Source organism: Centruroides vittatus, unplaced genomic scaffold (genome assembly GCF_030686945.1).
Source record: "Centruroides vittatus isolate TY-2023 unplaced genomic scaffold, ASM3068694v2 contig_186, whole genome shotgun sequence".
NCBI classification, from domain to species: domain Eukaryota; kingdom Metazoa; phylum Arthropoda; class Arachnida; order Scorpiones; family Buthidae; genus Centruroides; species Centruroides vittatus.
The window spans coordinates 3,196-15,233 of record NW_027121146.1 but is presented as its reverse complement, the minus strand read 5'-3'; the positions used below and the strand labels follow the sequence as shown (position 1 = coordinate 15,233).

At 35.4% G+C, this 12,038-nt stretch overlaps 2 protein-coding genes across 2 annotated transcripts; both read left to right on the top strand.

The window, feature by feature from the left end:
• The first annotated feature begins 933 nt into the window (after positions 1–933).
• LOC136969989 (cytochrome P450 4C1-like) lies at positions 934–7,719 on the top strand. Its single transcript, XM_067264344.1, has 11 exons — positions 934–1,135; positions 1,252–1,364; positions 1,431–1,516; positions 1,583–1,773; positions 2,372–2,441; positions 4,092–4,218; positions 4,280–4,477; positions 4,542–4,715; positions 7,081–7,147; positions 7,227–7,406; positions 7,470–7,719. The coding sequence occupies exons 1-11, from the start codon at positions 934–936 to the stop codon at positions 7,625–7,627; spliced, it is 1,566 nt and encodes a 521-aa protein (XP_067120445.1). The 3' UTR covers positions 7,628–7,719.
• Positions 7,720–10,175: 2,456 nt separating this feature from the next.
• Positions 10,176–11,465, top strand: LOC136969988 (uncharacterized). Its single transcript, XM_067264343.1, has one exon. It carries the CDS (start codon positions 10,176–10,178, stop codon positions 11,463–11,465), a length of 1,290 nt encoding a protein of 429 aa, XP_067120444.1.
• The last annotated feature ends 573 nt before the right edge of the window (positions 11,466–12,038 follow it).

The window sequence follows — 12,038 nt, the reverse complement described above, 5'->3', positions numbered from 1 at the left end:
AGAATCCCTCCTCGAAGGACAGGGAGAAAGTTAAGGATTACCCTAAATTCGAATTTTACTGTACTATTTTCGATGTGATTTTTTTTGCAGGAAATCGAACATATTTTTAGATCTATTTAAAAATTCTCAAATTAGTGTCAGAAGAGGGTAAACCTAATTCTTGCACTCGGTAAAAACAGGTAAGATCGGCTATAATCTGATCATCTTAAGCTTAGCTATCGTTATTTTGGCCGAGCAACGTCGGGCTCATCTGCTATATTACATTTTAATAAAGTCATTCAAATGAATATTTTACTCATTAAATTATTTAAACCAATAGTCATTTATCGAAGTTCTTAATAAAGTTATCAGGAACTTTTAGAGGGAGCGAGTAAAGAAGAAGTTCGAAAAGAAATAATAATACAGTACATGTGAAGTAGATGTCACAAATGAATTTTTTTAGAAGAATCTCTTTAATGTTATCCGCTTTTACGTTTCCTTTGTTCTTCACAAATATCACGACAGCTTCATCAATGTGTATTCATTTTCTGTTCCACTTTCTAGAGCAAAATTGCAAAACGAAAATAACATTTATTTATAGTCGAATTTCAATAATGCATTATGTATGTACATCAAGAAGAATAAAAGTAGTACATGTTTAATTTAAAACTACATTTATGTGGAAAAAAATAATTAAGAAACATAAAATAATAACTTCCTCTTATAATGTTGTTTCAATTTAGCATATAACGATCACCTCGGCAAACGATTTTCTGTTCCAAACTTCTTATCGGCTCTTCAATAATAACACCTGTTCATGATTTTATATTTTCATTCAACGATATTCTCAGTCTCCTGTTTTCCATTTTTCTATTTTTTGCTTCAGTCTTAACCGAAAAACATGAATTTGTTAAATTAAAGCGAATTTGTTATCGTAAACTTAAGATTGTGAAAATGGTCGTATTAAAAGTAGAAAGTGTCGATGAATGTAAAGTATCTAAAGAATTTGATGTTTTTTCAGGTCATTATATATGGAAGAAAAACAGCAAAATCAAATGGAAAAATAAAATACCGAAATTTTCCACTTTGCCTGCTCTCTGGAATCTGATTTTCTGTCCAGTAAAAGCTCAAGATTATCGAAAACTTTGTGGCACCTGTAAGTATGATTTCATAGTATTAAATCGTATGTTACGATATAAAGTTATTATTTACGAATTTGTTTTCGAATAACGATCAACGAAAGTTAATGCCTTGTTTATTAAATTTTTCTAGATGTAATTCAACTATTGAGTGGTCTATCTATGATATTCGCTGAAGAAAAACTAGTGAAATGTTCTTGGGGTGGCTATAATTATATTATATTATCTCACCCCGACGTGGCACAGGTATTATTGCTTTATCACATACTGTTTAAATGTTTTGTAACGTTAACAATTGACTTTTTAATACAGGAAGTACTGAAGAGTTACGCTGTGATCAACAAAGATTGGATGTATAACATTTTTCATCCCTGGCTGGGGACAGGTCTTCTAACAAGGTAAAACTATCATTGAATATTTCACATTGATAAGAGTATTAATTTATTCGTTTACAATGAAAACAGTTCGAACGATAAGTGGAGACATCGAAGGAAATTGTTAACTCCAGCATTTCACTTTCGAATTCTCGAAGACTTTCAAGAAATTTTCAACAACCACTCAAACATCTTAATTGAAAAGTTGAAGAACAAAAAGCAGTGCGAAGAATTTCTTATGGACAATCTAATAAATCTGTGCACTTTAGATATTATTGGAGGTAAGAATTAATTTAGCAATGTTTACTTGCAGGAAAAATTGCCTTTTTATAAGCAGAAAAAATGTTCTTAACAATTTTTTTAAAAGACGTTTAAAAATACGGTTAGAAAATGTGCTGAAAAATGAAAAAGCAGTTAAAACTTTTTTTTTTTAAACTTGACTCTTTATTACGTCAATTTGGAAATGTTATTTTAAATTAAATTTTTTTTTTCATTTCGAAATGTTTGGTTTTCCTTTTTATTTTGCGAATAACACCATCTGATTTAATCATACACAGCGTATTGTCAACCACTCTGTCAATAGCAGAAGCAAAAATAATTAGGCACAGAGCCGACAGATTCTAAATTAGAGCTAAAGATAACTTCTGATTGCAAGTTCAAATGCGAAATTTCGTAGCGACATGCTGATGAATTGGAATGTGTCATATTCATAATCATGAAAAGAAGGAAAATGTTTCTAATTTGTTTAAACGGTTTCTTTTTCTCAGTACATTTTGAACTTTATTTTCGAATTTGTTTACTGTTAACACGCGCAACTTCACTAAGAAAATTATTCAAATTTAATATGTTATTTCATAAATATACTATAATTATTTACAGATTCAGCAATGGGAGTTCAATTCAACAGTCAAAACAGAGTTGGTACTAATTATGTCGTTGCCATTCACAAGTAAGTTGAAAAGAAATATTTAATGAAAAATCTGTATAAAACTTATCTGTTCAAAACTATTTATAACATGCTTTTAAATAACACTAACGATGTTCTAGCTATTTTTTTAATGCCTGTGTAATGACTATTTTCGTTGATCTCTCTGTCTATCGATTATTGTACAATAATCTCAGCTTTTTTATTAGGAGTAGTTAAAATTGCAATAGGTGACAATGGATCAAAGATGACAAAAAACCTTGTAATTTTAACTGACTGTGAAAGAATCTCACAGCATGGATAAAATTTTCCTCCAGACCACTGGTAGTTTCGTGCTATTACACACTTTCGCATAAAATACAAATTAGTTTATGTGTCCTGTAGATCTATGAAACAAATGAAAAGTTTCCATTTACGCATACAATCTAATCCTTGCTGCTTCTTCCATAAGATAAAAATACACTAATTATCTTCTAAATACAAGTTTACATTCAACGACGGAATTAAGCATATGAGTGTAACAGTATCAAACTATCTGACTATAAGGTAGTTTTGCAATAAGTAGAAAATAATTTGTTATTATTTATTGTCACACTTTCATTATTAAGTATTTATTAAGAACCTTCTATTCGTCCAAACACACAAGCAATGATACTAGTTCCGAATGGTAAAATCTTTTGACTACACTATAAGGAAATCTTAGCGTAAAAAACAACATTAATTTTACAGGGATTGGACTAATAGAACTGCTTAATTTTTTTCCAAGTAGAGTTAATATTTCAAGCTTTGCCTTCTTCTTAATGGCTCTGCATAACTCTCAAATCAATGGGCGTATTTAAAATCTCACTCATACGTTACCGGAAGTGACGCAACTGCTGCCGTTCAAAAAAGAAGACAAATGCTGTCTGCTTGGGTATGGTATGAAAAAATGGCAAGAAGGGATAAAGTTATAAATTTTATAAATTTTCGTTAAAGTTATAAATAAATAAATCAATCTTACGATTACACTTTAACAACTAGAACTAATTATGTGATATTTTACATAACTATACTAGTACAGTATATTAAAGTATTCTATTAATATACTAACAAATCTAGTCTTAATTTATTGAGGTACATTCATCAAATTAAAGTCGAAATTGTCAACACTAAATAGAGATTTTACGAGTGTTATTGTGGATGCCATCTTGTTTGCTGGTATATCGAGCCCTGAAAATCACGTTTGCAGCACCCTGGAAGCAACCGGAAGTTGCTGAAATTTTGGACAGCAGTGCTGACAGGTGCTGCCAACAACTGTCGTTAACATATTGTTATACAAATAAAAATTATAACAATGTACTGTACTTGTTTAAAACATACTTTTTTAAACTTTAAAGAATACTGTTTAAAAAACGTTTGATCTTAACGATGGCTTCAAAGACAGCTAAAAACGTTAGACGAATAAAAAATAATTGCTGAAATAACTTGTTTATCTATGCATTGTAACAATAAGTAACAAAACTAAGTTCAACTTCTAAAATCATTTTTATTTCTTAGTCTAATGACAAAAATGTTTTACGAAGTTTAAAAAAAAGTTTTGATTAAAGCTAAAATTTTAAAATATTTTAAAAATATGAAAAATAATTCAGTTACTTGGAGTATTTATAATATACCACATTGTGTTTTATAATTCAGAATAACATCGGCAGTTATTCAATGGTTCACAAAGCCGTGGTATTGGTTCAGTCCTATTTTCAACTTGAGTCCACTAGGAAAAAAATTTCACAAAGACATCGAAACTGTTCACGAATTCGACAGAAAGGCAAGTTTATTTGCTTTTGTTGTTAAACCATTAAAGTAATTAAAGAATGAAAACAATTTAGGTAATTAGAGAAAAGAAACAGAAACTGATCGAAGAACTGGAAGACAATCGAACAATCGACAACTTTCAAGAAGAGAAAAAAGTCGTAGTGGTGAAGAAGAGAAGAGCATTTCTGGATTTACTACTTTATCATCATTTAACGGATGGAAGTCTCGACGAAGAGGATATCAGAGAAGAAGTTGACACTTTTTTGTTCGAAGTAAAATGAATTTCATCTACGAATTCAGAAATAAAAAAGTTTGTTTAAAGAATTTTATTTTTAGGGACACGACACAACTGCTATGGGAATTAGTTGGTCTCTTTATCTGCTCGGATTGCATCCCGATATACAAGAGAAAGTGTACCAGGAGCTGCAGGAAATTTTTTGTGAAGACATGAATAAATCTATTTCGTCCGAAGAGCTTAAAAGAATGAAGTATCTGGAATGTATTATCAAGGTAATGTGGGAGCAGGGGCCGTAAAAATTAAGTTAATCAAGTTTAGGATAGGGCCTGCCACCAGGTGTGTTTTGTCGGACACACCTTCGATTCAGACCCCCAAAAAACAAATAGTTAAGGAGCGAGGAGGGTAAGAGCACTCCGAAGTCCAAGAATGAGCCTCTTATGCGAACGAATACCGAATTTGTGAACAGAAAGAAAGTTCTGAACAAAAGTATAAATCCGAATCAGGAAATTGGCCTACTTCTATCTATAAAACGAGGGGGTACAGTACCTAACGGAGGTATCGAAACTGCGTGACTCACAACATACATATCAGTAAAAGAGATTTCTTCTTTTCTTTCTTTTTTTTTCTCTTTACATAATGTCATTGTTCTCTTCCTTTTTCGTCTGGTAAGTCCACTGTTTACCAGTAAGTCAGTCCACTTAGATACATTTTTCTGTAAAAATAAAATGAAAATGCACAAATTATAAAGTAAAAGGAACAGAATTAAATGTTTGAAATCATAATTTCAAACACGGGATTCATATATAGAATAAGTAAGTTTTGTATAATAAAATGAAAATTGAATTTTCTTTGCCTTAGTGAAACGTAGTTACGTCTCGTTTCTTTAGGTCGTTAGACAGCTGCTTGGCTTACAAATATTCATCCTAGACATAATATCTCCAGCCAATTGCTTATTATTTATTTACACCAGGAGAAATTTTTCTATCTCTTTCATAATATGTGATCTCCTGGAGTTGAATGTTGCCAGAACATTGATCGCGTTTGTTGCTTTTATTGCTTCCTTCCTCTTGAGAAAGACGTACGCTGTAGACGTCGACATCTTCAATATTGCCATTGATCTGTGGCATGTGTATAACTTTCATGCTTCTCGATAAGTTCCTTTTTCACTTAAATGATCGATATTACAAGTTTTGTTTAAGACATTAAGGTTTTCTAACTTTTATTTTATGCCATGGTTCAATAGGTAATAGTTATATAAATATTGTGGTATAACCAAATACACTAAAGATAATAGAAGCACCGAAAACACACGAACGTTACATAATATGTACTTTTTATACCGAGAGAAATACGAACTCGGGCACTGAGCAGTGGGCGTTGCAGCTGCAAGCGCGTATTTTCACTGCTCCTGCAGTTCGAAAGTAGAAGCTAGTTCGATCTATAGATCTGATATCTTTCAATTCCAGCGTTTTAACTCGAAAACGTTTAAAGTTCGAGGTATTATTGTAGATTGTTGTTATTAAGTATTCAGAAAACAAAGTAAATTGATACAGTTCAATAAGATTAGAATCAGGAAGTGTATTTACAATAATAATAAACATTAAAGTTAATACATATAAAAGTAAATTAGCACTAATAGCGAACATGAAATACTGGAGTGCAAGCAAATTGTATAATATTTATAAATAATATAGAACATTGAAGAGGTGACAATGAGAGTATTACTAGAAAAATCATTATTATGAGGCACGATAATTCAACTTGATGAAGACAGCGAATGAGTTTATTCTGTAGCAAGTGTTTCCATGCATTTCTAGACAAAAATACTTATGTAGTTAAATCTATATGTTGCACCGGGTCGATTTGCAATTCGGATACTTCTCTGCAATCAACAGATGACCGATAATTTCAGTTTTTTTCGGCTGTTTACTGATTGGAAGTCAACAATTTCTTAAAATTTTTCCCCATTAAACTCTTTTTGCATGTGAAGAATGGCAACTATTCAACACTGACTTTTAAGTGTAAACAAATAAAACCTTTACATTCGATAGGCTATATATAGGCGTTACCCCCTCAGCTTAGTCATTCGTAACAATATGCAGTATATATACTATATGTTTTCGATTTCATCACGTACTGTACACTTAGGCTAATTTTACAGACTTTTACACTTATAACACCAGCGCTACAAAGCAGAAGTTAATGTTTTTTGTTTGTTTGTTTAACCCCCCAATATATTCGGTACAGGACTAAAACAAAAATGTATCAAAATATTGTATAAGTTTATCTCCACATACCTATATATGAATAAAATTTATTTTTTTTTCTATTAATACGAACTTCTTGTACCTTAACAAAAAGTATATAAGAACATCAAACATATTTTTATATTTTGTGAATTCTGTTTAAAAATACAAAAGGTTGAGTGCAGATCGACGTCAAGAATGACTCAGCAATCAGCCGATTGACTCAAATGATTTGATTATCCGAAGCATGGGCCAATCCAGTGTGTTGAAGAAGGTTATGTTGCCTTTTAACTATCAGGATTTTCGTTTCTGGCATGCAAGCCTAGAAGGGGAAATTTAATTAATATCTAAAATATTTGACAATCATTTTGAAATATTGGATTCATTTCAGGAGACACTCAGGATCTATCCTCCGGTTTTCGTCATATTAAGAAAGAATCCATCCGATTTGAAAGTGGGTATGTACCGCATTTTGAGATTAAATACACTTTACAGCAACGGCGTAAATTTTATTAAAAACAATTACATTTCTTTCAGGTGATTATGTCTTGCCGGCAAAATCATCCCTTGTAATCAACATTTATGGGATTCATCATAATCCAACAGTGTTCGAAAATCCTGAAGTGTTCGATCCGGATCGATTTCTACCTGAAAACTGCCAGAAACGTCACCCCTTTGCCTTTCTACCGTTTTCTGCCGGTCCACGCAATTGCATAGGTGAGTAATCGCAACTCGAGACAAAGGCCTTTCTGTGTTTGTGACATATTTACCTTTTTTCAGGTCAAAGATTCGCCATGGCGAAGATGAAGACAGTCTTAGCCAATGTTATTCGACAATTTCGAGTGAAGTCTTTGGACCATAGAGATAAAATTTTCGAATCCGGTGACGTCATTCTTCGCCCGAAGTTCGGTATAAGAATGACTATCGAGAAACGATAAAAAAAATATATTGTTTCAGAAAATATAAAATTCATGAATTGCAAAACAAACGTTCATATTACAGTGTTTCTTGTATTCCAGATTATTATCAATATGATAGTCCGCGCAGGAAAAAGATAGACGTAATCAGCCTGAAAGGGTCTATGTTAGATAAAAGAAATGGAAGACAGTCTGTAAACGTTGACATGTATTTCTAATCTCTTTTAGCTTTCATGTTTTTTACCTTGTTAAAATGCTTTTACGCACCATTTCTCATGAATAATTTATTTCTTTTTTATGTAAATTCTATTACTGTGAATTCTCACTGTCGTCTCCCATCTTTGGTATATGGCATAGTTCCTTTTCCTACAGACCGATTAAAGTCAATGTGCCGAGTGTAGTATATTAAATTTCAGTAATAAATTCTTTAAAATTATAATTAAAAGCGTTTAGTGTGTCAATTTACCTTACACAGAGCAGTCGAAATGCTTTTCACCAATTTTGATTTTGGATTTAATGGTATAAAATTTTACACCTTACCTAAGATCAGAATTTTTAAAAACTTGAAATTTATAAAAAATTTCATCCCGATTAAATGTCATTTTTACACTTGATTCTGTATTATAGTATTGTTTGTGAACTTGGCGCATTCACACGTTGTGAGCTACTACTCCAGTTTTATAACAGAAGTCAAGCAGTAGTAACACACATCTGCAACACAAACGTAACACCGGTTGTTCATTTTTACACAGATTAACAATTGCAGTAACTTATTAAATTAAAGAGTAAATACGAGTAATTATTATATTGTGGCATCATCACACTCAGAGTTGCAATTTTTAAGGCTGTACTGTAGATTACCGCTTATGGAATTTCGAGACTTTAAGTATATATTTGAAATCAGGGGGACCGAGACAAGTTCATCGGTACAGTACTTTTGGACAGAGACAAGAAATAAAAAGTCATGAAGGTTTTTAAGTGATACTTTTTTAATGCTATCATACAGACGGCACCGTAGTTGCTAGTACCGTCATCTTGCAGTAAAGTCTGGAAGCCATGACCTCGAACTAATTTTGTTGGACAAGCCGCGATAGCAGCGCGTAGTACTAGGCGACCTAGAGCGATAGCGAGCGTGTCGGCGGCTGAGGTGCTTTCGGCCCCGAGGTTGAGGAGCGCGAGGGTGTGCGAAAAAGATTTAACTCTAACTGCAAACGATCGGTGTGCTCATGGATCGACATCTGCCCCTGTTGAAAATATATATGGCTGACTTGCCAGACTGCCTCTTAAACACGCGATAGGCTTAGCGGAGAGAGCGACGTTTCTCCTGATCATCGCACGATCGCCGCGAAAAGTAGGATAACTTTTTTATTTTTCGTCTCCGGTCCAAAAGTACGGTATCGTTGAACTCGACTTGGTCTCTTCAGTTCAGATATATACTTAAACTTCCGAAATTCCATGCTGGTAATCTATAGTATCTCCATTTTTAATCATATTTTGAATTTATTTAGCTTAAAATATGTTCTTTACTTGAGATTAGTAGTGTCTTCCTGTACGAAACACTATCATACCAGGGAGGTCGGTGTGTAAAAAGCTATATGTTGTATGTGTGTGGGCTTTTGCTTTTCATCGCAGCATCGTTGTGCTTTTCCGTCAATCCGTGGATCATTATATATCATCGGAATCGTCTCATCGTGAGCTCTCGAATGGAGTCTTTTTTATCGTAATCGGATTATTCCAAAAAAAGTTACGAGCTTCGGAACATTCCGGACTTTTGGCGGTTGCTACTAGGTGTTTTTTACCGGTAAGAGGCTTATTTTTTACGCTTTTATCCGGGATTGTACTCTCTATCGATCGGTATATTTCACGCTTTACTGCGCCTATCCGTTTTCATGTTATTTCGACCGTAACTTTTCGCACATCGGGCCGTTTTGCGGGCCTATCGGGCCACCGCGACGGTTTGTCTTTGGGCTCCACGTAGAGCGTGGTATTGTCTTCCTGTGTCCGGATTTTTCTCCTGTTGTCTCTCTTAGTTTTCTTTTTTACGGGCGATTTTCTTTTTCGCTCGTAACAAAGAGGTATTAGGTCATTGACCTGGCCCAACGTTCGGCTCTCCTTTGTCTAACGGTCGCTTTAGCCGGCTGGCGCGGGGTTTGCCGTTCGGCGTCGTTCTTCTGGTGCTCTCATTATTCGCGCTGCTGGCACCTGGTTTTCGGGGCAGCATTATTATAGCTCCCACTTTCTGTCTACGGTTTTTATCTTCGTTTCGGGCGAGCGGTTTTTCGGCCGGTTCGGTAACCGATCGGCGCCATTGTAGCCGTTCGGCGCATCGGAGTTCGTCTCGGATTATAGCTGTCTCGCGACTTTATATCATTTGTACGGTCTTTGGCACTCTGTAGTACAAGCGCTCTGTGCACTATCAAGACTTTTTCTTCACCCAGCGTACTTTTATACGTCTTTAGCCGTACGGCGGCTTAGAGCCGAACGGCTTCTGTGAAGATCAACTCTCGCTACTATCATTTTAAGAGACTCAACCTTTGTCAATTACCTTGTGTCCTTGTTAATAAGCACTATGGACAACGCCACACAACCTAATTTACGCGTGGTCATCGGGCCACTGGATGAAGAGGCCCCACAAGCAACCGCACCAAGTTCTCCTACCTCTAGCACCCCTAGCACTCCTGCGGCGAGCTGTACGGACGGACCCTCGACTGCAACGGCGGAAGGAGCTTTGCTCCAATCAGCGGGCCGTCATCTAAGGAGAATTTTGGATCTTCTCCCGGCCCATTACAGATCTGGAACCACTGTCAGAGACAAAAAAGAAATAAAAGAAAGAGCAGCCCGTATGTTTGCTGCAATAAATCAAATGTACGGCATGCTAACGCAACTCCGGGAGTCACAGGCGGCCCCGGCCACTACTCTTTCCTACAACGAACCTGAAATATTAAAGCCACCCACCTACTCGGACATAGTTAAATCGAATATAATACAAAGCTCCACTACCAAAGCGATAAATAGATCGCTCAACAACAAAATAAAGCACGAAGGGAGCTCGAGTAGTTACGCTTTAATAGTTTACCCGAAGGAAGCCGAAGGTCCTGAGAAGAAAACAATAAACATGGAGAAAATCTACAAGAAGATTACAAATAATGTAAAACCCGACCAGTTAAAAATTAAAGTGACTTCAATTAAACAAGTTAAAGGCGACGGCATCTGCTTTCGCACCGCTAACAGTAAAGATGCTATAACACTGGAAAAAGCTGTAACTGAGCTTTCCGAACTAAAGGAGGAAATCAAAACAAAAATTTCGGAAGGCCGGAGGCCAAGAATAATACTCAAAAATGTGCCGAAATCAGTAAAGGATGACAATGTCATTACCACAATATACGCTCAAAATGAGCAATTAAAGGGCATAAGTGAAGAGGAATTTATGGCTCAGACCAGACTTAGCACAGTGATTACAAGAGGTAACCTACGCGAAAACTGTCGGCACATAGTGCTGTCTACCTCCCCGCTGATCAGAAACCAATTAATAAAAGAGAAATACATTAGCATCTCTTGGGCAAACATACAAATTGACGACTATGTGCACATTACCAGGTGCTATAAATGTTGCGGCTACAATCATATTGCAAATAACTGCACCTCTAGACAGAGATGTAGCCATTGTTCAAAAGGTCACAAATTTACTGATTGCACTAGAAGAGAACAACCAGCCTGCTGTATAAATTGCAAGAGTTATAATAAAGATCTTCCTCCTGACAGCAAGCATCCAACTAATCATAATGCATTCGACCAGCAGTGTCCCAACACTATGAAAGTAAAGGAACAAACCATAAAGCAAACGAATTATGGGTTCTAGTCCTCCTACTGATAAATTGACACTGATACAAATCAACCTTCAGCGTGCAAAAGCAGCCACAACAGAAGCCATGCAAGTCGCCAACAACCACCAGGCAGACATTCTTATAATCCAGGAGCCATATTGTTTCAACAGAAAAATCGCCCTCTTTGGTAATCTTAACACACTTTATTATACTGACCCACTGGAAATTCCACATACTGGGTTCGTCATTATTAACAAAAAGTTGGACGCACAGATGTTAGGACAGCACTCAAATAGCTATTATACGACCATTCTTATCAAGCATCAAGACACAACGATTATCATTATTTCTTTTTATTGTTCTCCTTCAGAGGACATTTCCTCCCCCCTAGAAGACCTCCATCACACCATAAACCTGCTAAACAGTTATCCGATCATCATCGCCGGGGACTTCAACGCAAAATCGCAACTGTGGCATAGCCCCACACAAGACCCAAGGGGCTACAAGGTGGTTGAACTCCTTAACAGCTTAAGCCTTCAATCGTTAAATTCCAGCACCCTTCCTACCTACTCTTCTTCTACCGGTGAAAGCTGGATAGACATAACCAT

Bases quoted from the DNA above. Each gene is read 5' to 3' on its own strand.
- LOC136969989 (XM_067264344.1), top strand. From the start codon at position 934: ATGGTCGTATTAAAAGTAGAAAGTGTCGATGAATGTAAAGTATCTAAA. The intron at 1,517-1,582 runs GTAAAACTATCA...CAATGAAAACAG, and splicing joins GGGACAGGTCTTCTAACAAG to TTCGAACGATAAGTGGAGAC. The intron at 4,219-4,279 runs GCAAGTTTATTT...AAAACAATTTAG, and splicing joins TTCACGAATTCGACAGAAAG to GTAATTAGAGAAAAGAAACA.
- LOC136969988 (XM_067264343.1), top strand. From the start codon at position 10,176: ATGGACAACGCCACACAACCTAATTTACGCGTGGTCATCGGGCCACTG.